Below are 24,570 nucleotides of genomic sequence, written 5' to 3' on the forward strand. Positions count from 1 at the left end.
TTGTAATCGTCAGCGAGGCAAAGTAGGCCCTGTCATTCGAAGATGGGCGATGAAGTTTCGTTTAAAGTCTTCCCTGCCGCCAGAAAGCTGGAACAGCTCGATTCTTGAACAGTGGGATAACGATATGAGGGTGTTGAAGTGACAAAGGGGTCCGGAAATATTTGGGTCAAGAAGTAGCTACGTAGATTTGAATTGCGGAGGGATATGCGGAATGAGTTCCGGGCTCCCCCTTGCCGGCTTTGACTAAAGGCGGACAAGGAACCGGCATTTTAGTTTCGGCTTTCAACCGGCTTCCTCCCTTTCCCACAGTCAGCTCCATATCGAGCGTCAAGTATCTCGTTTGCAGTCCTGTCCTCCACTTTTTCCGCGATGCCTGGTTACGATAGAGGTGATCGGAGTCGGGAGCGTGGCGGGTGAGTTTGTGATTTTTTTTTCCCCCTCTTTCGAAAAACGCACCTTCAGTTTTTTTTTAATCTTCAATTTTTTTTTGGAAAAGAAAAGCCGGTTCCGTTCTGGAGGATGAGAAGAAGCCACCGCCACGCGGTCCGCTTAGGCAAAATCCTGGCTGGTGTGCGGAGCGTGATTTGGCATTTTTTTTAAAAAAAAAGCAAATTCCTTAAGGAACTTCAATTTTTTGGGAGGGGGTTCTAACCAATTAAACATTCTTCCGCTTTGCCATTTTTATTTTGGTCTTGCCGTAGTCTGTTTTTGTTTATTTGTATATTTCGATGCTCTGTTTGACCTCGTGTTACAGGTTTCTTCCTTGTATTGTAGCTAAAATGGCCGGGAGATGCTGTTTTTCGGGGGTGGGTAAAGCTGATCGTGGATGTTGGAGCTACCTTACGGTCTTGCGTCGATAGCCTGTTTTTTTTTCAGATACACGTCTGCTATCGTCTGTCTTTCTCTCTTTTGTTTGAAAAGCGTAATTTTTTTTCCTGTAAAAATATTACATTCCAGGTTCGGTTCGGGTGGACCTCGCTTCGGTGGTAGCAGGAACGCGCCTCCGCCCGGCAGGAAATTCGGGCAGCCGGGGGAGAAGCTGAGGAAAAGAAAATGGGACCTGGACGAGCTGCCCAAATTCGAGAAGAACTTCTACGTCGAGCACGTAGATGTGATGAACCGACCTGTGGTAGGACTGGCTGGCTTTTTTTTTCCTCCCCTCTACCCCTAAACCTTTATTATAATTCCATGTAGTCGTGAGATATACTCGTAAAACTAAATACTGTTAGTGCCGGACAAAATGGTAATCCTTTCATTTAAGGGAGACTCTAAAGGGAAACAATGTGCTTTGACTTGGCAAAGGTGGTGGAGGATGTTGGGCTGACGTTTGTAGCTGATGGGGTTATTCTTGAGTGAGCCGGTGATTCATTCCTATTAGTCACTAAAGGGCGATCTCTGCCCGCCCACTGAAATATACATAACTGCTGAACAGATAACAGTAAATTTTTAGTGTATTTTCAGCTAATGTTTGGTATCCCCCTGGTGGACATCTTCTAACAGACAAGGGAAAATTACAGACGTATACCTTTTTTAGCCTTTTCAATGAGGAAGTATTAATCAGTGGTTCTTGTACTTGTTTCAATCAGTTGAACTTGGGCTGATTAGTACATCTGAGCTTTTGTGTCTATGGAGGTTTTTAAAGCTTTCAGTTTTCCTATTTTTGGATACATATTCACCAGTTATGTATCTTAAACTGTAAATTGATTACTGTGGGATCTCTACTGTGAAGGATGACACTGGAAACAAAAGCAGAAATTACCTGAAATTCTGTAGGTCTGGCAACACCAATGGAGAGAAATAAGAGGTGATGTATTGGGTCTGGTGACCCTCCTTCAGACTGAAGGAAGCTTTTTCTGCAATCTCTGCTTTTGTTTCTGACTTTTTTAGGTTTTATTTTATGGTTGGAACACTCCCTAATTGACTAGGGTTGGGGCTAGATTTATGGATTGCACTTTTTTACACAAATGTTAAATTGGATTTGATGCTGTTGTTGATTGCAGCAAGAAATTGAACAATATAGAAGAAGCAAAGAAATCACAGTAAAAGGACTTGCATGCCCTAAACCAGTTTTCAACTTTGTCGAAGCAAGTTTTCCAAGTAAGTATGGAATACAAGTGCATTAGAACATCTTCTGTGACTATACAGTTTAAATTAGAGGCAAAGCTGTGCTTCTATTATAAGTCAGTTGTACAGCAGGGAAATGGACTATTTAGTCCACACTGACCGTGCTACCAAACTGAACTAGTCCACCTGCCTGATCTTTCCTAAACATGAACTCAGGAAGGATAGTTTTCTAACTTTTATGAACTCTTGCTCTCTAGTTTAATAATTATCCTTGCTTTGGCATGATGGTCAGAACTGTATACAGTACTCCAAAAGAGGCCTCAACATCCTGCACAATCTAAACATGATAGCCAACTCCTTTACTCGGAAGCCTGAGCAATGAAGGCAAACGTGCTAACTGACTTAACCAACCTGTCTACATCTAACAAAAACAGAACCTGCTGTAAAAGCTCAGCAGGTCTGGCAGCATCTGTGTAGTAAATATCAGTTAACATTTTGGGTCCAATGATCCTTCCTCAGAATGTGTGAACAATGTCTACATGTGATGTGAATTTCAAAGAATTAGGTACCTGAACCCCTACATCTGTTCTACAACACTACCCAGGGCCCTACTGTTAATTCTATATGTCCTGTCCTTGTATAAATGCAAAACCCCACATTTATCCAAATTAAACTGTTTGCCACTCATCAGCCCATTGATTCATTTGGTCAAGATCTTTGAAATCTTAGATAACTTTCTTTTCATTGGCTATTCTGCTACCAATTTTAGTGTCATTTACAACTTACTAGCCACGTTTGTGATACACTATTTTCTCTATGTAAAACCATCCCTAATCAATTCTGTGTCTCCAAATGCATGAAAATCCGACCTTTCAGAATCACCTCAACATACTTACCGCTGATGTTAGACTTGCAAGTCTATAGTTTCCTGCCATCTCCTTACAGCCTTTATTAAACAATGACACAACATTAGCCACCTTCTAAAGCTCTGGTACTTCACCTGTGATGATGGATGATACAAATATTTCTGCTAGAGGCCCTACAATTTCCATCCTGAAAACTATCTTATTGTGGATTTTATAGAAAATGCTATCAAAGTGTATATTTTTAGATGTGATTTAGGGTGATGCTGAGTTGCCTGCAGCCCTAAACTCTGGTAGGTAATGATTATTGTGGCCGATGGGGAAATTTCAAGGGTGTGGTATGTTTACTTTAACTACCAAAGCTGTTGTGATTGTTTTCTAAATAATTTGTTTCAAATAAATCTCAGCATATTGAGAATAGAAGCCAGCTCACCGGGGAGGTTAAGAATGTTGACCACCATCCAATGTACATTGGAGTAATATTGTAGGGAATGGCAGGAGGACAAGAACACTAAGCTATACCCAAAATTTGAGCTGCCTGAAACCAGTTAATACAGGTTCCAAGATAATAAAATGTGAGGCTGGATGAACACAGCAGGCCAAGCAGCATCTCGGGAGATGCTGCTTGGCCTGCTGTGTTCATCCAACCTCACATTTTATTATCTTGGATTCTCCAGCATCTGCATTTCCCATTATCTCTAATACAGGTTACAATGTCATTATCAACTGTTCAATTGCAAAGGATGATAGGAACAGGCCTTGAATGTCAGCATCTGTCCTGTCAATGAAGTAACTTGGACAGTGACCAGTATTTTAAGGATCTTGTCTCTTTCAGAGACAATAGAAAATTTACTGTTAAAGGCAAAGTACAAATACTTTATTGCTAGGGTTAGTGAAAATGTTTTCATTTTTAGAAACACTTCTTTTCCTCTGCTTGTTCTGTAGCATACGTATTGGATGTTCTCATGCAGCAGAATTTCACAGAGCCAACTGCTATTCAGGCTCAAGGTTGGCCTGTTGCACTTAGTGGCAAGGATATGGTTGGCATTGCGCAGACTGGATCTGGTAAAACATTAGCTGTAAGTATATTTATGCCCTGTTAACTTATGAATCATGTTTCTGAATTCTCATTCAAGTCCAGCATTTAACCTCCTGTCCCACACCTCTGCTCTTTAATGCAACTGATAGTGGTGCTATGTTCTAGCATTTCTCATTGTCTTAAGGGTCATAGTATATAGTAATGGGGAAGATTTGTAATTTGTGTGATGACCCTTTTACAACCCAAAATGTTTTGAAGCGTAGAAAACACAACTGCCAATCTGTTCACTGTATGACCCCAAAAGAATTGCTTGCGATTAAAGAAACTTGTAAGACACCATACATTGGCAGGACCTGAAATCCATCATTTCCTTAAATTGTACAAGAGAGACACCACTAGACTATGTCTTTTGTTATGTAAAAGTTTTTTTTTCTAATTTGGTTTGTCAGGTGCAGTAACTTTGGCTACAAACTGTGTAAATTCTTGGGTTTCAACACCTCCACTATCTTGCACCATCCCTGCATTCTTTAATGGTTTTTAATATGTAGAAATCTATTGTACTCTTTTTAAAATTTTAAAGAGTATTTAACGATAAGCCTCCACTGTCCCCAGGGTAAGCAATTTCTCCATCTTTGTCATAAATGACCCGCTCCTTGCCTGTGGTTCTAGTACCCATCTGAAGCTAGCTGAAGGGGGTTGCTGAGAATTGTTTTTGTTTTTGTCTTGTATGATGACTTGTACCCTGGACAATCCAATTATTCACGGTTAATGATATTGCTGAACATTTTAACTCTAAGATTAAATCTTACCAGTTTTGATTTCATTTACAGTACTTGCTGCCTGCCATTGTCCACATAAACCATCAGCCTTTCCTGGAACGTGGAGATGGTCCCATAGTAAGTGGTTTTTTTTTTGTATTTCTTGGATTACAAGAAGTGCTGGCAAACATAGATGCCAAAATTTTAAAAATTTGCTCTTTCTTTAGTGTTTAGTTCTGGCACCAACCAGAGAGCTAGCTCAACAAGTACAGCAAGTGGCACATGATTATGGAAGAGCATCCCGTCTAAAATCAACATGTATTTATGGAGGCGCACCAAAGGGCCCACAGATTCGGGATCTTGAAAGAGGTGTGTTTGTTTTGACTTTTTAATATTTGTAAGTTGCACTTCCCCAGTAATACTTCAGATCACCTTTTTGACTAACTGTTTTTTTTTGTAGGTGTGGAAATCTGTATCGCAACACCTGGTAGATTGATTGACTTTTTGGAAGCTGGAAAAACAAATCTTCGGAGGTGTACATATCTAGTACTTGATGAGGCTGATCGCATGCTTGACATGGGATTTGAACCACAGATCCGGAAAATTGTTGAACAAATCAGGGTAAGTGACTGTTAACACCCCATGTAAATAACTTGCAAATAGTTTAAAATGGCTGACAGATTTAAAATGGCCCTGAATGTACTAATTAATATCAATTGCAATTTCATAGTTGACCAACAGTGTCACTGTAGAGCAAGTTTTAGTTTTGAGTTTTTTTTGTCCAATATTCATGTTTTGATGGCATGAGGTGGGGAAGTAGGGATGGAAGGATTAGTGTAGTTGACTTCCCTTTTGTTTTCTTTTGTGCACTCAATACTATTTTCTTTCCTCTAAAGCCTGACAGACAGACCTTGATGTGGAGTGCAACCTGGCCTAAAGAAGTTCGACAGTTGGCTGAAGATTTCTTGAAGGAATATGTTCAGATTAATATTGGCGCTTTAGAACTTAGTGCTAATCACAACATCCTGCAGATTATCGATGTGTGCCAAGAGGTCGAGAAAGATGATAAGTAAGTGAGTTTAGAAAACGTTTAGATCCATGATTGTCCAGATTACATCTTTTAATAAGTCTCTGCCTCTGTGTTGCCCTTTAGATTGTATGGGATGTCTAGGACTTTTATTATATCAGCAAATATCTTTTTGGAATTTGGAGTTTTGGCTCCCTTTTAGAGCAGCCACCCAGGTGCTTTAGGAAATTTTTTAAAATTAAATCCATGACGTACAAATTCAAGGAAAGGGCACCCCTTGGGAAGCAGGTCCTAATTGAAGCATTACTACTGGATTTCTCCTTCACTATTGCATCACGTAATTGGTTTCAAGTGGAGCTTTAAGGTGTGTCAAATAGTGACCAGTGAAGCTGGCTTCAAAGCAAGATTAACTGCTCTTTGCACTGGTTCTTACCATGTCAGTAGCAAAAAACCTTAAAAGCCAATGATTTTAGGTCGTTGCTCTGCTCTGGATCGTATCAGCCATTATCTTAGAGGAGTAGGCCACCTGAACCTAATTATGATTAGTCCTCTAACTGTCAGTTGAATTTGTGATCTGTCTTGGTGTTACGCAAGAATATTTATATTTAGAATTGACTCCATGAGCAGAAGTAGTAATGAACCTAACCCTTTTTTCCAAAATAAACAACCTAACACAGCGCCACTCTCATCCTAGGAATGAATCTTAAACTTCTCATCCTGTACAAAGCAGAACTGCTGCCTACTGACCAACCCTTCTCCATATTATAGGGCCATATGGTGCACATGGCTACAATCTGTTCTTTCGATCTTTGTCTAAACCTCACTACAAAATTAAAGCAGTCATTGCTTCTGCTTCAATTTCTAGGTTGCTAAGGTTGATGGAGGAGATAATGAGTGAAAAAGAAAACAAAACTATCATTTTTGTAGAGACCAAACGGAGATGTGATGAGCTTACACGGCGAATGAGGAGAGATGGGTGAGTAATGGTTAAATGTGCCACACTACTTAAAATCTTGTTCTGTAACTGTCTTTCGTTTAAATAGTAAAACTGGCTAAAGTGGAGGTTGTTGCCTTGCTTGCCAAGCTGGCTTGTTTTGTTCAGATGTTTGTTCACCATGTCAGGTAACCTCCTCCGTTAGGCCTCCAATGAAGCAATGTTGTACTCTGCTTCAAGGGAGGCCTAACTGAGGTGGTTACCTAGCATGGTGAAAAAATGTCTGAAGAAAAACAAGTCAGCTGTGTGAGCAAGTCAACGACCTCGCCCACAACCCAAACTAAGAGTCTTTGCTTAAAACCTTTAAACCAGCTAAAGTTTTTACAAAAAACATTTGAGACATCTGATGCAAACCTGTTCAACAGCTTCACACAATGAACTGGTCCCTGCTTCTTTATCTTGCACTATTTATTTGTCTGTCTGTCTCCCTTGATGGACCTATATAAATGCCACAATTACACCAACGTTTTAATTGAGCTGTACGCATCACTTTCTAGCCTAACATTTTATTATCTGGAGGGTGTTGCACTGAGATCAGAATATTATCCTGGGCTACTAAATTATTAGTTCAGTGCCTCTGCCATTGTCTCCCTGCTCCTAAATTGTATGGATAGGTGGAGCAGTAAGCATAAGCTATAGGCTGTCTGACCTTTTCTCTTGTAAGGTCTGTCTAGTTTAACAGGACAAAGCAGACCTGGGCGGGGGGGTGGTGGTGGTGTAAGAAGCTGCAGCGGCTTATGAAATATCTTTTTGTAGGTTGCAGTTGAGGTGGATTTGAAAGATGTGGAGCTTATTTTGACAAATGTTTTAATCTTGTAGATGGCCAGCAATGTGCATTCATGGTGACAAGAGTCAGCCAGAGCGTGACTGGGTTCTAAATGGTAAGTGGTGATCTAATTTATAACCTCTCGTTGTGTTTCTGAATATTCATTGTCTTGACAATTTTCCTTATTTTCACTTTTCCCTCAGAGTTTCGGTCAGGCAAAGCACCAATCCTTATTGCCACAGATGTTGCATCTAGAGGTTTAGGTTAGTAATGCCAATTCAACTTCTGGCTTTTCTCACTTTATTCAAAGATTTAAAGAAAGTATATCATTGCTTTCTTTAACATTTCTTTGCGTTTTTTTTCTAAGTTGTGTAAAGGTGCAGTCTTTGTGGCAGGGCCTAGGCATGACAGTTCGAGGACTCGAGAGGGGGAAGGAGGACTAATCGATGTGATCGGCTGGCAGCTACCCAGTCGAGTACAGAGATGCTGAGCAGAGAGCATTGTGTGCCAGTAATCTTCAAAAGGCGGAATGATCAACATTAGCCCGCCACCCTAAAATCCTGTTCTCACCCTGGATGACTTGAAGCACTTGCCACTCATTTTGTTAAATCTTTGGTTTATTTTGTTTATTTTTATTCATTCCCGTATTTTGTGCCCTAGTTTCATTCCCTTTTTTGGTTGGTTAAATTTTTTAACTTTTTTTAAACAAGTTGTAGAGAGTTTGCCCAAATAGCAGTGTGCTGAACAAGTATCTAATTGTTAAACTTTGTTCAATGCTTCATGTTTATACTTTTTGGAGAGAGCAGCATTAACATCAGTAAGATCCTCTTTTAGAAATTGGTGAGTACTGGCACAAGTTAGTGAAAGATTGGTGGATCCCAGCTTAGATAACACTAATCTAGCAGTGTAATGCCCTCATCTTTTGAAGTTCCTCCCTCACCTAGTACATATTAGTCATGTCAGGACCTGCCAAACAGACATTTTCTCAAGTGAACACTGGCTTCTTAAGAAGTGCTTGCCTAGACGAGATGTCAAATGGAAAACCTGAGTAGGGAGATTTTGGGGATATAGATGTCCATTGGGCTCTGTTTAATTGTAGTCTATTTTGGTCTTGGCAAGACGTGCAGTGTGGCCTGAATCCTGAGCTTCTCATGAATGTGTAGGAAGGACCTTGCCTGACTGTTCTAAGGTCCTGAATGGCACATGAAGAGGCAACAATGTACAAAGTGGCCCCAACTGTATAGAAGCATCCGGATGTCACTTGATAACATGTGGGGAGTTCGCTGACTTGGGAATGGACTAGTGAATGCATACTCCCAATGGTAAGATATCAAAGTATCTCTCTCAGATTTTTGGGTTTTTTTTAAGGGGAGTGTGCATTGGTTTCTCTTCCCACAGTAGTATTCCCACAGGGTTTGAACTAAGGGTTGTTTTAACATTTGCTTTACAGTCATGATGCTGCTGCTGGTTGCTCAATTGCTAACTCCTGTTTTTGATCTGACTGTTGTGGTGTGCATAATTTGCACCTGCTTTTGCAACACTGCAACACTTTACAGATGTTGAAGATGTGAAATTTGTCATCAATTATGACTACCCTAACTCCTCTGAAGACTATATTCACCGCATTGGGCGAACTGCCCGCAGTTCCAAAACTGGCACAGCTTACACGTTCTTTACTCCTGGCAACATAAAGCAAGCAAATGACCTTATCTCTGTGCTTCGTGAAGCAAATCAGGCTATCAACCCAAAGCTAATTCAGATGGTAGAAGACAGAGGTTCGGGTAAGTGTACTTAGTTTTCATACAAGTTTTACTTCATTGTAAAATTATCTAAACAAGTTAGGTAATTAAACAGCAACCTTCATTTGCATGTAATGTTATTGATCAAGATGTTTCTGCTTCCAAAACCATCTTGAACAGGGTTAGGTAAATGGGTCTTGGGCCAAAGTAAAAACTTAGATGTGATTGCTAACATTTTGATCAAAGGTAGCTTAAGATGGTGGGGTTGAGAATAATTGCCATTTGAGGCGAAGGGTGATGAATGTTGATCTGGTCCTAATGAAGATACGTGGAAAGCAATTCAAGCCAAATAATATTTGGAGGCTGGTTAAGGGTGCAGTGTCCCTAACTCTAAACCAGGAGGCCCGGGTTCATGCCCACCTGCTGTGGGGATATACCTGAAATGGTGTGTGTTTTTTAAAAATGTTTGCAACGTATCTACTAGCCTCCAGTAGGATCTAGTTGAAATGATGGCTTTGTGAAATAATTGTGGGGGGGTTAGGCTGTGTTGAATGTTTATACCTAGAGCAATCTGATTAAAGCCTCTGGGGTCATTTTAGAGCATGAATTTTTTTTCTAGAATTTGCATTTTAAGCTTAATCTGGAATGTTGGTAATGACATAACTGTCCTCACTTGTTTTGTTTTTATACAGGTCGTTCCAGGGGTAGGGGTGGATATAAAGATGATCGCCGTGATGACCGAAGAGACAGATTCTCTAGCTCTAACAGGGGTGGGGGTTATAATGGTTTTAGAAATAGGGATAGCATGGACAGGGTATATGGATCTGGAGGCAGGGAAAATGGTTTTAACTCTCAAAGTTATACCTCAGCTGGACAAAACTCATTTGGGTCTGGAAAATTTGCCTCGACAAACAGCTTTGGAAATATCTCTCGGTTTGCAAATTCTTCCACTTATCCAGGATCTGTGAACCAGGGAGCAGGTTCATTTGGCAGTCAAAGTCAAAATGGTTACAAGGCTGGTAGCAAAGTCCAGCAATTTGGAGGTAATCATTCTGGTCCAAATGCCATGCAGAGCAATGGCATTGGTCAACAGGCATCTGTGGGTGCTCAGTATCAGTATCCACCCCCACCTTTAATGGGAATGGGTTTCCAGGCACAGACTGGTTATCCTATGCCTCTTGCTTATGGAGGGATGCAAAAATAACTTATTGATCTAAATGTTGAGTTTTTTCATTCTCTTCTGACTTGTACTGTACCTTTTTGTTTTGAGGAGAGGATGAGAAAGTTCTTTAATATTAAAAACCATTGATATTCCAGGAAAGACTGCAGTGCAGCAGTAGGATTGGTGCACTTTCCCCACTATTTAATTTTTTTTATTACTTTACATTCCTTTGAAATTTTTGTTCATTTTTCTAATAGAATGGCAGATTAATATACAAGTTTAACTTATGCATAAAAGTACCACAGTGTATGTAAAGATGCATGTCCTTCCAGTAAGGAAGTTTGAAAGTCTTGGAGTTCTGTATCTGTAACTGCCAAAATGTCATTTTAAATAAAAAAAAATTAAAAATTCCTTCACTATTTAGTGAGCATGAATTAATTTGTCCTGACTGAGGTACCAGCTACTCATTTTATATTGTAGGTAATCACATGCAATTAATTGTACAGTTACCATTTTCAACACTGGGTTTTTCAACAGAACTTAAAACAAATGCACTGACTTATACATCAAACATTCCCTGGGATTAAACTAAAATGTACTAGACTGGACCTGTTTACAGGATCTTGCATTATTCTGGTTACCAACTCCACAGCAGTTGACGGAAGAACTAACTAAGTTCAAGCAGAAGATAACCTAGTAGAGAATATTTGCAAAATGAGTCTCTTCTAAAACAGTTAATTTAGTATTAACTACTGAGGCAAGTGACCAGTTGAAATGTAAATCCAGCATATGTGACATTCACTACTTTGTTTAATAAAATAAGTAAGTTTTCAACATTAATCGATAACTTGGGCCTCATTTTCTGGACAGATGAGCCAAATGCGTACATTTAGTTATATGTGCAATTGGTCCTGAAGAACTGATTCCTTGTTTTAGTCAGATGTTATCAATTATGGTGACCCTCTCCACTTTCATACCTGGAAGTTCTCAAGATCCCTCCAGTGAGGAAACTGACCATTCAGTCTAATAAGCCCACCAGACTCAACTCCCTATCTCTGTGTTTCCCATAATCATTCCACCCAACCTGCACATCTAGACTGTAGGTGGGACCTGGAGGAAACCTCAGCAGACTCTGGGAGTGGGAGAGTTGTGCAGATTTCTCTCAGCTGGGATTTTAAACCCAGGTTCCTGGCACTCTGACACAGCAGTTCTTCTATGCCATTCTTTTTGGAGGAATATGTCACTATCTCTTGAATTGGGAATTGAGTGGACAGAATTGGAAGTTTGTCACCAGGTGTTATTTTTCCAGGTCTGCTCCTTTCAAAGTGTCTTAATTTCAGCAAGTGTATTTTGAGTAATGCAACCTTTCTAAAAATCAAACTTGGCAGTCCAGTGCTTCTGAAGAGACAGGTTTATTCTTTCCTGTGCTTGAGGTAACAGCATAAAATGCTGTGAAATTGGCTTTGAACCATTTGTCAGATTCTCAGTTGAAGTGGAGTGGTATTGAGGACTAGAGTGGTCATCATCTCCTAGTATTTATAAACTTTGTTAAATTGACAAAGTTGGGAATAGTTGCTTTAGTTCTACTTAGTATGCAAATAGCTTCCAATTGGCTGTCTCTGAAATTCTGAATTATCTGGTTTGAAAGTGTCAGTTCTTGGTCTACCCATGCACCTACTCCTTATGAATTTCATTTTTAATTTGCTAGCTACTGGTTGCTGTTTAAAGTGTGGGCCAATAGATGGGAGACCAGTTGGAATTATTTTTGCATGAATTCAAAGTAATGATTAAAATTTAAACAGTAAATTTTCAGAACCGAAAATCAGAAAACACCAACATTTACATGAGCCTCTAAGCATGTGATTACTACTCCTGAAATGGTACTGAGGATGAGAGGGATTAGACACTTCCTTCAGACATCTGTACGTGAAGGCTCAAGCTACGTATCCCATGATATAAAAGAATCAACAATGAATTTGAACCTGTTTTCGTGTCACTGAATAGTCTGGGATTTGTCAATTTGTATGCAAGATTCTCCTAATTTTGTTACAAGCAACGAGTAGACAACAATCTCCCACATTATGAGTTGATATTGGAATCCATCTAATCCCAGTAAATTACAGGGAAGGTGAGGAAAATGTCTTTGCTTCCAACTGAGCAACTTCTCCCACCACCAAATCACTGACTGTGTGTGATCCTTTTCGAAACTTAATTTGTGCAGGGTGTTAATTTGAACAATTGATGATAATCCATTGCTAAATGCTCAATCTAAAGAGATTTGGATGCAGAATAAGCTCCCTGTATTCTAAACCAAAACAAAACAAAATTTTTAATCACCTGTTTAGATATGTGACACCTTTGACACGGTGGGACTTGGAACAGTGCTTCTGGCAGTGATGCTGCATCTGGGCCAATGAGACTCTAGATTCATCTTTTTAATGTACAATGACACAATGAACATCACTACAAAAATTGTACGTGATGTTTAATAACCTGAATGAAGTAAGCACTTGGGAATTCCTCCAGTTCTCTAGAATCTGGACTGGAGGCAGGTTCATACAGCAGTCAAAGTCAAAATGGTTACAAGGCTCGCCCTAACTTCACACTTCCCACATTGTATTCAATTTGCTTCTTTGCCCACTCTTATCCTGTCCAAATTTTTTTATCATCTGCAAATTTAGCAAAATGCCTTCAGTTCCTTTGTCCCGAGTGTTAAGATATGCTGTGAATAGTTGTAGTTCCAACACTGAACCCCACAGAACTTCACCAATCCCTGGCTGCCATGCTGAAAAGAGACCCCTTTACCCCCACTTTCTGGCAGTCAGCAAAATCTCTATCCATGCCAGTACCTTATATCTAACAGCATAAGCTCTGATCTTATTTAGCAGCCTCCCGTGCAGCACCTTGTCAAATGCCTTCTGGAAATTCCAACAAATCACATCCACTGGCTCTCCTTTGTCCATCTTGGTCATTGCCTTCTCAAAGAATTCTAACAGATTTATCAGGCATGTCCTCCCCTTGAAGCTGTGCTGACTCTGATTTTACCATGCACTTCCAAGTACTCAACAAATGGAATAAGTGGCACAATTGATACCTACAGTATTATCTCAACTATTTGGTTTGTCTCTAGAACAATCTTATTTTTGATTTTTAAAATAATCTCTCTGCCTTAAACAGTTCGCAGGTCATTCCTTCACCTGCTATTCAGCAGTTTATTCACACCGTTTGACACTTTTGATTCACTGCAAAGACTTATCATTTTGTTTGTTGCCACTCCACTTACACTATTTGTACTTAGTTGACACTCTTCATTACCTGGAATTATCTTGCCATTATCTCTCCACCTATATATTCTGTGCCTATGTGTTTCCCTCCACTTGAGGAAGAAGCAGCACTCCGGAAGCTTGTGATTTCAAAACAACAAATTGGACTATGATCTGGTGCAGTGTGACTTCTTAGAATGTTATCAACAACCAAGGTCAGGTTAACTGGCCTGTAATTTCCGGTCTTCTGCCTCCCTCCCTTCTTAAATAGGAATGTTACATCAGTTGTTTTTTCCAGTCCTCTGGGAACCTCCCCACTCCAGTGATTCCTTAAAGATTACAGACAATCCTCCTACAATCGCTCAGCTATCTACTTTAGAACTTGGGAGTGTAGTTCATCTGGTCTGGGTGATTTATTCACTTTCAGACTTTGCAACTGCCTCAGCACCTTCTCCTTAGTGATGGCCATTACACTCACTTCTGCTACCTGACTCTTGAAGTTCTGGTATAATGCAGGTACTTTTCACTGTGAAACTGATGCTAAGTACCTATTCAGTTCCTCTGCCAGTTCTCGTTTGCCCATTACTACTTCTTCAACTTCATTTTCAGTGTCCACTTCTGCCTTTCTATTACCTTTAAAATATTTTAAAAGTAATGCAATATTATATTAGAGGAGGTGATGGCCTGGTGGTATTATCACTAGACTATTAGTCCAGAGACTTGAGTAATATTTTGAGGACCCAAGTTCAAACCTTGCCTTGGCAGATGATGGAATTTTAATTAAATAAATGTCTGGAATTAGGCGTCTAATGACCATTGTTGATTGTCAGGAAAAACTCATCTTGTTCACTAAAGTCTTTGTGGGATTGGAACTGCTGGTCTTGCCTATATGAGAATCCAAACCTACTGCAATGTGGTTGACACTGAACTGCCCTCTGGGTAATGAGGAATGGGTAATAAATGTTGGACTGGGTTAGTAATGTCCATACCTGTGAATGAATAAAAAGCAAAATTTATATTACTAGATGGCTTACCTCATATTTCATCTCCTCCCCCAATAATTCTGTTTAACTTATGCTCTGCTTGTTTTGAAATCCTTTCAGTCCTTCCCACTACATCAAATGCTTTATTTTTGGCTTTTATCCTGTCCCTGACTTCTCTTGTCAGCCAGGGTTGCCCAGTCCTCCCCTTGGGATGAATTTTTCCTCTGCCTCCTGAATACCTGCAGAAACTCCCGCCATTCCTGCTCCACTGTTTTCCCTGCTAGGCTCCCCTTCCAATCAACCATGGGCTTTGCAATTATCCTTACTCAACTGTAGTCCAATTAGATCTGCTCCTGCCTCAAACTCTAGGGTAATTCTATTATATTATGTTCACTGCCCCCCGGGGGTTCCTTCACATTAAGCTTTCTAATCAAATCGGCCTCATTACACATTACCAAATTCAGAACTGCCAGTCCGTTAATGGGTTCTACTAAATACTATCTCATAGATAGTCCACAAATTTGTTTTCTTGACGTCCGCTACCAACCTATTTTTCCCAGTCTACTTCCATGTTGAAGATCCCCCATGATTATTGGAATAGTAAATACTGAAAGAACTGCTGATACTGTAAATCAGAAGCAAAAACAGAAATTGCTGGAAAAGCTCAACAGGTCTGGCAGCATCAGTGGAGAGAAATCAGAATTAACATAGTGGGTTGAGTGACCCTTCCTCAGAACTGTAATAGTGCCTTTGCAACTTCTGATTCATTTTCTTCCTGACTTCTTCCAGGAGGCCTGTATATAACTCCAATCAGGATTTCTTTTTTCCTTTGCGGTTCTTCATCTCTACTGTCACAGATTCTAAACCTTCTGACTTCTGACGCTTGGACATTTAGTTCCCAGCCATGATCCCCTTGAAGCCTCTCTGATACCCACAATATTATACCTGTCAATTTCAATCTGCTAAAAGCTCACTTAATTTGTTTCGTACACTGTGCATTTATGTACAACACCCTTAGTCCTCGTTTCACTTTCCCCTTTCTCATACTTCTCAAGGGGTGGCAATGACTAGACTGCTAATCCAGAGACCTTGATAACATTGTGGGGACCTGGGTCTGAAACCTGCCATAGCAGATAGTGGAATTTGAATTCAATAAATATCTGGAATTAGCAGTCTAATAATGACTATGAATCCATTGTCAATTATTAGAAAAACCATCTCGTTCTCTAATGTCATTTAGGGAAGGAAACTGCCATCCTTACCTGGTCTCGCCTACATGTGACTCCAGAACTACAGCAATGTGGTTGACTCTGAAGTGCATCGTTGACTCTTAGGGATGGGCAATAAATGCTGCCTAGCCAGTGATGCCCTCATCCTGTGAATGAATAAAGGAAAAAAAAACTTGTCCCCTTATCTGCTTGGCCAGAAATTAGATTCCTGAACCTTTGAAAACTCTCTGTCCTGTTGCTTATCTCTGCTGGGCCCTCCCAACCGCTTTAACTTTCCACATGCAACTGAACCCACCTCCCCACTATTTAGTTTAAAATACTATCCACAGCCCTAGTGATATGATTTGCCAGGATTCTAGTCCCAGCATGATTCAGTTGGAGCATGTCCCATCGGAACAGCTCCTTAACTTCCCAGCACCGGCGCTAGTGTCCCACAACTTCAAGCTCATTTCTCCCACACCAATCTTTAAGCCGTGTGTTTACCTCTTTAGTCTTGTTGACCCCGTGCCACTTCACTCACAGTTCAAGTAGTATTATCTTTTTGGTTCTGCTTTTTAATTTAGCAATTAGCTGCTCATATTTCCACTTTCTACATTATTGGTACCCACGTGGACCACAATAACTGGATCTTTCCCCTTCCACTCCAAGTTCCTCTGCAGTCCAAATGAAACATCTTTAACCCGGACAGGCAACATAGCCTTCAGAACTCTATATCCTGGTACAGAGTACAGTGTCTCTCCCCCTGACCACACTATGCCCAATTACAACTGCATTTCTCTTTGCTTCCCCTCCTCTCAAATGGCTTCCTGTTGTCTTTTGAGGATTTGTGGAGCAACCCCAGGGCATTTATGTCGGGGCAGATATTCTGAGGGTCTACTTGTCAGAGGCAAGTCGAACTTCCAAAGATTAGAAGGGCATGGCCAGGGTGGAGGTGGAGAGCCTGACCAACTCTGCAGTATCCTCTGTAGAGAGTGCAGAGGGCCTGTGTGTGCTTCTATCTTCAGCTGGGTGCCTCTTGGCACTATCCTATCTCCTTGTGGGGCAGAAGTTGGTGGTTAGAGACATCATGGGGTTAGATAATTAATAAGGCAAAGTTTGATAGGATTGATCAAGAAAACTTTCTTAGTTTATCATCAAAACCCCTCCAAGAAAACCTGTATTCAGCCCAGTGTGTTTCCAGTTCAATGAAGGGAGCATTGCTAGAATAAACTGTGCAGAATATGTTTAGTCATTGAGACCAGTATCCCTTGACTCGGGACTCACCAATCCTCCACAGCTAACAGGCTGCATTGCCGAACAAGCTCCCCTTGCACACCTGCAGAACTAGGAAGTATGCCAGATGCATTTGTGAAATTCTGTGTAAGTGCTCTCCACATCTTCACACCATCCAGCACTACTTCATGACCACAGACAAGGCTCTGTGGATGTCTGTCAGCAATGACAGCCTGCTGCACCATCTGGAGGCCAGATTAATACATACACTTACCACTAGGTTATAAAGACACCTTTGTCCTTTCTTGTTCAATATCCCCAATGTTCATCTTCCTTTGTGTTCAAAATTTACTTGTTAAATAGTTGTTCAGTAGTGATGCCAGGGAGGTGCAACATTTAGAGAGGGTTAGTTCTGTAGGATGACCAGGGAGTAAGCAGCCTGCATGCCTATGAGCTGTACAAAGGGAGCCTGTGACGCTTGCTTTCCCTTTAATTCCCCTTATGTTCAGTGTTTGCTGCAGCACCAGCCCCCACCCAAACATGGGTTAAATCACTTGTCTCCTATTCTGAGGGAGCTTGCAGCTATTTTCTTCTCCACTGCGCACTTTGGATTTATATCACAATAGAAGGCAATGGTGAGCACTCCTCTGACAGTGACTTTCAGCCTCAGCTTGAACATACCAGTGGGCCCTTAGGCATCCACATTCCCTGTGTAGTAGCTCATCCTGTTAACTCCAAGGGTTTCACAATTCCTCAAGTCCCCAGCCAAAGTATCTGCAACCACTTGCACCTACCTAGCTTTTCCAACCAGCTGGGTGCTTGTTTTCATGCACAAAGTGTCCCTACTGCATTGCTGCTATTGACTGGAATGCAAGCCTGTACTTCCAGAATGCAATATGTCAGAGGTGCCAGGATGATTGTGATGGTGGCATGTGTGCACCTGATGCCACTGATCGTGCACTGGGCTTCAGTTTTGTTGTCAGCAACATCAAGGTTGTTTGGAGCAAGCAACAAGCTGAACTCACCAAATACACATGTTTCCTGGTCACATTTTCTCAATGTCTAGTATCTGTGGTGAGTTTGGTAAGAAGGGAGGTGGAATGTTAATGAGATAAGTTGTTTATCAAAGCATTTATCAAGTGTTAATCCACATCATTGGCATTTTACCGCTGAATAGCAAGAATACTGTTTGTGAAAAGCAAAAACGATGCAGCCAGATGAAACTGGTGTTAGACCTTGCCAGACGTCTTGTCTGATTCTGCCAAACATCTTGCCATAGTCAGATTCGCGCAGTACCCAATAAGATTTTGCTCACTGATATAAAAATTCTCAAATTTCAGTAGACATACATACTGGCATAAGGTTTCGGTTAAATATTGAAAAGGACAAGGATTCATCATCAATCTTTGTTTCTTACATTATTACAATCCCAGTTTATATAAGGATAATTAATGTCAAATTGCACTTTTCTGTAACTTCCTTGCGATCTGTTCCTATATATACTTCCCACACATTGTTGGCTGGACATAAAACCATATTTGTAAAGTTACCTTTATTATTTCTCAGCTCTAACCAAACTTTACATTCTGTCCTTCATCCTTCTGGGGCATCCTCTCTACTTCCTGCATTTTAATGTTCTCCATAATCATCCCATCTATCTTTCCTGAAAACCTTGCTACCAGGAATATGTCCTTTTTAAAGCCAGATTTCTGTTATTATCATGTTCTGTTTTGTTTAGTTCATTGGCTAGACAGCTGGTTTGAGAGGCACGGTGATGCCAACATCGTGCATTCAATTCCGACATAAGATGAAGCTACCAATGAAGGACTCTCCTCTTCAACTTCCCTGGTTGAAAAACCAGTCGTCTCTCTCTGATGAGAAAGCAGGCAGATAATTTGGTAGGTAACAAAGTGTGAAGCTGGATGAACACAGCAGGCCAAGCAGCGTCTCAAGAGCACAAAAGCTGACATTTCAAGCCTAAACCCTTCATCAGAGAGGGGGATGGGGAGAGGGAACTGGAATAAATAGGGAGAGAGGGGGAGGCGGACCAAAGATGGACAGAAAACAAGATAGGTAGAGAGGAGAGTATAGGTGAGGAGGTAGGGAGGGGATAGGTCAGTCCAGGGAAGATGGACAGGTCAAGGAGGCGGTATGAGGATGAGGTGGTAGGTAGGTGTGGCTTGAGGTGGGAGGAAGGGATGGGTGACAGGAAGAACAGGTTAGGGAAACAGAGACAGGCTGGGCTGGTTTTGGGATGCAGTGGGGGGAGGGGACGAGCTGGGCTGGTTTTGGGATGCAGTGGGGGGAGGGGAAGAACTGGGCTGGTTTTGGGATGCAGTGGGGGAAGGGGAGATTTTGAAGCTTGTGAAGTCCACATTGATACCATTGGGCTGCAGGGTTCCCAAGCAGAATATGAGTTGCTGTTCTTGCAACCTTCGGGTGGCATCATTGTGGCACTGCAGGAGGCCCATGATGGACATGTCGTCTGAGGAATGGGAGGGGGAGTTAAAATGGTTCGCGACTGGGAGGTGCAGTTGTTTGTGCGAACCGAGCGGAGGTGTTCTGTAAAGCTGTCTCCAAGCCTCTGCTTGGTTTCCCCAATGTAGAGGAAGCCACACCGGGACTGACCTATCCCCTCCCTACCTCCCCACCTATACTCTCCTCTCCACCTATCTTCTTTTCTCTCCATCTTCGGTCTGCCTCCCCCTCTCTCCCTATTTATTCCAGTTCCCTCTCCGATGAAGGGTCTACGCCCAAAACGTCAGCTTTTGTGCTCCTGAGATGCTGCTTGGCCTGCTGTGTTCATCCAGCTCCACACTTTGTTATCTTGGATTCTCCAGCATTTGCAGTTCCCATTATCACAGATAATTTGGTAGGACTGTGGTAATTTTACTTTTTACCTGGGTCTCTCAGCTCTGATCCATTCTCAACCCTTGCCAAGTTATCTCAGCAAACAAAAATCAACAGAAATAGAAGCTGCTGAAGAAACTCAGCCATTCTGTCAGCATCAGTACAGAGAAAACAGATTAACATTTCGATGGTAGAGATATGGAACGTGCTTCCTTAGAGTGTGGAGAAGCCACGTAATCTTCCAACATTTAAAACGTGCTGGATGACAATTTGAAGAGTCAAGGCATTGTAGGCTATGGACCAATGGGATTAGCAGGTAAATGGAATTAGTGTACCTTGGTGTTTGCTAATCGGCATAGACATGATGGCCGTAAGGGCCTGTTTTTATGCTGTATGACGGTATAAGTCCAATGACTCTTAGTCACCGCATTCGAAATGTTAACTCTGTTTCCCCCCACTGATGCTACCATACCAGGTGAGTTTCTCCAGAAATTCCTGTTTTATTTTACATCTCTAGCACCTGCAGTTCTTGGTTGTGGTTTAAAACAAAACATGGCAAACCTTTTTAGGAATCAACGTTATATTTACTCACAATAGTCCAAATTTTCCTTCTTATCTGTACAATTTTGACATTAAGTTGGATCTACAATAAAAAAAAGTTTAACTCTCTGGGTGGCGACAAATGTATGGGCGACGATTGCTCTTTCGCCGATGCGGTACAAACAGTCCGCGCCCTCGAGCAACGGGGAGGCGGGCTCTGTTCGAGCAACCACGCACGCGCTGAATTGCCTCCCCGGGCCCGGCGGTTTCCAGGAACTTACGTCATTAAAACGTCGGGCCCTCTTGGAGGTCGCGCGAGCCAGATTTGAACGGATGATTTAACCGTCTGCTCCGCTATGGGTAGGGTGTGATTTGGGAGTTTAAGCAATTCTATTAATTAGTTTGTGAGGTAATTTTCTCTAAACTAAATCGAAGGACCCAACCTGATTATCACTTTCAATGCTGAATGTGTTTTTTAAATTTTGTCCGTAGAGTTTTATACTGCCTAGACTTCTGTGTAAAATATTGTGTACTGGGGTCTCCTGCTCAACATCAGGCAACGCTGAGGAAAAAGGGTGTATTGGAGACTGAGGACAAATGGGTATTGAAGAAGGGGTCTGAGGGAAGGGGTTGGTGGAAGTGAAGGTGGAGCGGGGTGCCAAAGGAAAGTGCGAACGGGTGGGTGTGGGCTGGACGTGACGCAGGAATGGAGGTCTTCGGCAGGGTTGTGGCCTGGAGGGAAGGGATTATAGGCGGTTGGGGTGGAGGTAAGGATGGGTGGGTCGGAGATACAGGCACGGATGGGGTTGGGGGTACAGGTGGAAAGGGTGTATGGTTGGGCAATGGAGATGTGGAGGAGGAGAGGATGGGTGTGAAGAAGATGTGACTGAAGATAGAGTTTGAGAGAGACTGGTCGTGTAGGAACTGTTGAATAGGTGGAAAACGGATTGGGAAGTAAGAGGGGAAGAGATTGTAGGAAACATTTGATGGCATAAGGGATGATGGGAGGGACACTACAGTGTTTTTTAAATCCTTGTCCAAAATCTGTTCATCCACAAAGAAAGAAATTGCTGGAAACTTTGTTCTGAGGAAGGGTCACTGTACCCAAAATCGGGTATTCTGTTAACTCTGCTTTCTCCCCACATGCTGCTGGACCTGAGTTTCATCAGCAATTTCTGCTTTTGCTTCAGTATTTGCAGGAGTCCATGGGGAAGCCCTGCATCCATTTATTTTGGGCTCCTCAGATTATTTTAGAAAATGCATGAGGAACAGCAGATTTTCAAATACAGACCAAAAGAACTGCAGATACTGTAAAACAGAACCAAAACCAGAAGTTGCTGGAAAAGTTCAGGTCTTGCAGCATCTGCAAAGGAAAAATCAGAGTTAACAGAATGCTAATGTCAGCACTGATTAATGTGCACTTCATTTTAGTGAGTGCTTTGTTTATAAGGCTAGGTATCACTTGAGGATTCACAGCAATCACTTGGTTTCTTCCTCACTTGAAAACAGATAATTGCCAACATGATGACTGAGGTTGGAATCCTGGATGATTCCTGTCACACTAGCTGTCCTGGGTGCTTTAAACTGAGTTTGTCATTCAATGTAAAGTATAAATTTAATTAACTTTTAGTGTAGTACTAACATACTGCAGTAAATGTAATCACTGGGGCATTAACAAAGGGGTTACAAAATACTTAGTGGTTCATGAGACCTTATTTTGAACTCCTTTGAACAACTTAATTATTGCAGCAGTAAGTGTGTAAATCTGTAGTTCTGAAATTTTTTAACCCAGTTTTTGAAATGGTGAAAACATATTTCTTGCTATGGATACGTTTTCCTTATATTTACACTGTTTTCTCTTCCTACAGATGTTTTGTGACATATATCTTGTGCCAATATGGCTCCAGATCACTCCAATAATTCCATCTTCATGAATCATTACAGATGAATATTATTATCATGGAATTGAGGATTATGAAACTTTCTCTTCAGTCTTTCCTAAAGAGAAAGCAGGTTCCCAGTAATGTGTTGCAACAACATTGGCAGGTCTTTGGCCTTTGCCTGGTATCAAGAATATGCAATAAATCTAGTGTTCTTTCTGGTTTTACTGAAGCACTGATTGAACTTTGCCAAAGTAGGCATTTTATAACTGGAGATATAATTACACAAGAATCTGTTACCAATGGTTGGTACAATTATGGACATTTGGGAATGGAATTCAAAAAGAACCTGGCTAGTGAGTGGTGGAACTCAATGGTATTATCTAGGGAGCAAGTATTTGGAGTGGCAACACCTCATAAGTTGATGAGCTTTCACAATTCAGATAACAGATCACTAAGGCTCGTAGAGTCTACAGCATTGCAAGTTCCATCAGGCAACAAAGACTTGACGAAGGAAGAAATTGTTGCATTACTAGACAATGTATTGAAGCAGAGCACTGTAGTCCGCCCTGATCTCCTGAAAGGTATAACAGCAATGTTTTTTTTAAATCTTCTGAACTCTTTTTCATTACCTGTCATACCTTGTTTCAGTTCTTTTGAACTTGGTGACACTGCATCTGGGATAGAGAGAAATTTTGTTCCACTTACCTAGGAGGGACATACTTTCCATGTATCGAGTGCAGTGGAGGTTAACTAGTCTAATTACTAGGATGACAAGACTGTCCAATGAGGAGTTTTGGCCTGTATTCTCCACTGTTCAGAACAGAATTGGCCAAGATTTTGCACAAGCAGGCATGTTTCAATATTTTCTTTACTTACTCACGGAGCCAGGGAGCAACTTTCAGGAAGATAATGTTTGACAGAATAGTAAACAAACTGCAAGAGATGAAAACTTCTGAACCTATAAATTGATCACTTAACTGAATAATTAATGAAAACGACCATTCAAAAGTCTTGATCAGCAAAACTAACTAATAAACAATTTTTGCCCTTTTGTCTTGGTTAACAAGAGAAAGAAGAAACTAGGCTGTAAGTTCTGATCACCAGGAAGAGGAGTTGAGTTTAACTTTGAAAATGTGGGTCAGAAATGGCTTACCATTGTCTGGAGTTTTCCTTCTCTCCCATAACTGCCCTGTTTTTCTATTCATTTGTGGGATGTGAGTATCATAGGCATTGGTGGTGGGGTGAGTGGATGCTTGTGGATGTAGTGCCAATCAAGTGAGCTGCTTTGTCCTGGATGGTGACAAGCTCCTTGGGTTTAGGAGCTGCACTTATCCAGGCAAGTGGGGAGTATTCTTTCACACTCCTGACTTGTCATGTTGATGATGGATAGCTTTGGGGAATCGGGGGTGAGGTACTTATCACAGTATTCCTAGCCTCTGACCTGCTGTTGTGGCCATTGTGTTTATGTGGTGAGTCCAGTTCAGTTTCTAGTCAATGATAACTACAAAAATATTGATAGTGGGGGAATCAGTAATGTTAATACCATTGAATGTCAAGGGATGATGCTTGTAAGAGTCAGAGTTGTACAGCATGGAGACAGACCAATTGCGTTTATGCAGTAAGTCCAGTTCTGTTCCTAGTCAATGATAACCCACAGGATGGTGATAGTGGGGATGGGTCCGGAGTGGATAGGAGTGACTGGCAGGCTAGGGGCCTGGAGCAGGGTGGCTGGTAGTCAGTGGGCTAGAGGCCTGGAGTGAGGCAGTCATTGGGCTGGGGTCTGATGTGGTCAAACTGTCAGAGATGGCAGTCAGCAACCTGTGAGCCTGGTTGGAGTTGGCCCACCGTGGGGAAGCGCGAGACTGTTTGTGTGAAGCCCCAGTGTGGAGCGACTGCAGCCTATAGAAGGGTTTAATGTCAATCTTCTAACTTTATTTCCTCATTTTCCTAATTTATAGTATGAAGAAGGTAGGACTTTTAGCTTTTTTCTTTATTTTTCTATTTTTCTATCTCATCTAGTATTTGTGACTAGATATTTTGTAACTAAGTGTGTGCCAACATTGTACGCTGTTTACTCTATTCCTGCACTGTTGCTCTTGAGTACACATGACATAAAACCTAATTCTAATTCCAAGTTCAGTGATGGTAACAGAATGTAAAGGGTCAGTGGTTAGATTGTCTCAATTAGAGATCGTCAT

General features: G+C 41.3%; 2 protein-coding genes across 2 annotated transcripts in view; both read left to right on the plus strand.

Annotated features, from left to right (window-relative positions):
• Positions 1-26: 26 nt before the first annotated feature.
• ddx5 (DEAD (Asp-Glu-Ala-Asp) box helicase 5) lies at positions 27-10,831 on the plus strand. Its single transcript, XM_048554838.2, has 13 exons — positions 27-413; positions 958-1,129; positions 2,001-2,097; positions 3,873-4,006; positions 4,797-4,862; positions 4,952-5,093; positions 5,185-5,345; positions 5,621-5,793; positions 6,617-6,727; positions 7,565-7,626; positions 7,715-7,774; positions 9,068-9,292; positions 9,943-10,831. The coding sequence occupies exons 1-13, from the start codon at positions 370-372 to the stop codon at positions 10,452-10,454; spliced, it is 1,959 nt and encodes a 652-aa protein (XP_048410795.1). The 5' UTR covers positions 27-369; the 3' UTR covers positions 10,455-10,831.
• A 9,946-nt stretch (positions 10,832-20,777) lies between these two features.
• Positions 20,778-24,570, plus strand: part of polg2 (polymerase (DNA directed), gamma 2, accessory subunit) — a 98,519-nt gene continuing 94,726 nt past the window's right edge. The window contains exons 1-2 of the mRNA XM_059653857.1: positions 20,778-20,849; positions 22,358-22,953. Of these exons, the coding sequence (XP_059509840.1) occupies positions 22,434-22,953 (520 nt within the window). The 5' untranslated portion in view covers positions 20,778-20,849; positions 22,358-22,433. The remainder of the gene's footprint in view (positions 20,850-22,357; positions 22,954-24,570) is intronic.

This window comes from Stegostoma tigrinum, chromosome 22 (genome assembly GCF_030684315.1).
Source record: "Stegostoma tigrinum isolate sSteTig4 chromosome 22, sSteTig4.hap1, whole genome shotgun sequence".
Classification (NCBI taxonomy): domain Eukaryota; kingdom Metazoa; phylum Chordata; class Chondrichthyes; order Orectolobiformes; family Stegostomatidae; genus Stegostoma; species Stegostoma tigrinum.

What these genes read in the sequence shown, in the direction of transcription:
- ddx5 (XM_048554838.2), top strand. Translation starts at nt 370, where the DNA reads ATGCCTGGTTACGATAGAGGTGATCGGAGTCGGGAGCGTGGCGG. An exon ending in GATCTGGTAAAACATTAGCT is followed by an intron (nt 4,007 to 4,796) that starts GTAAGTATATTT and finishes TTTCATTTACAG; the next exon opens with TACTTGCTGCCTGCCATTGT. An exon ending in AAATTGTTGAACAAATCAGG is followed by an intron (nt 5,346 to 5,620) that starts GTAAGTGACTGT and finishes TTTCCTCTAAAG; the next exon opens with CCTGACAGACAGACCTTGAT.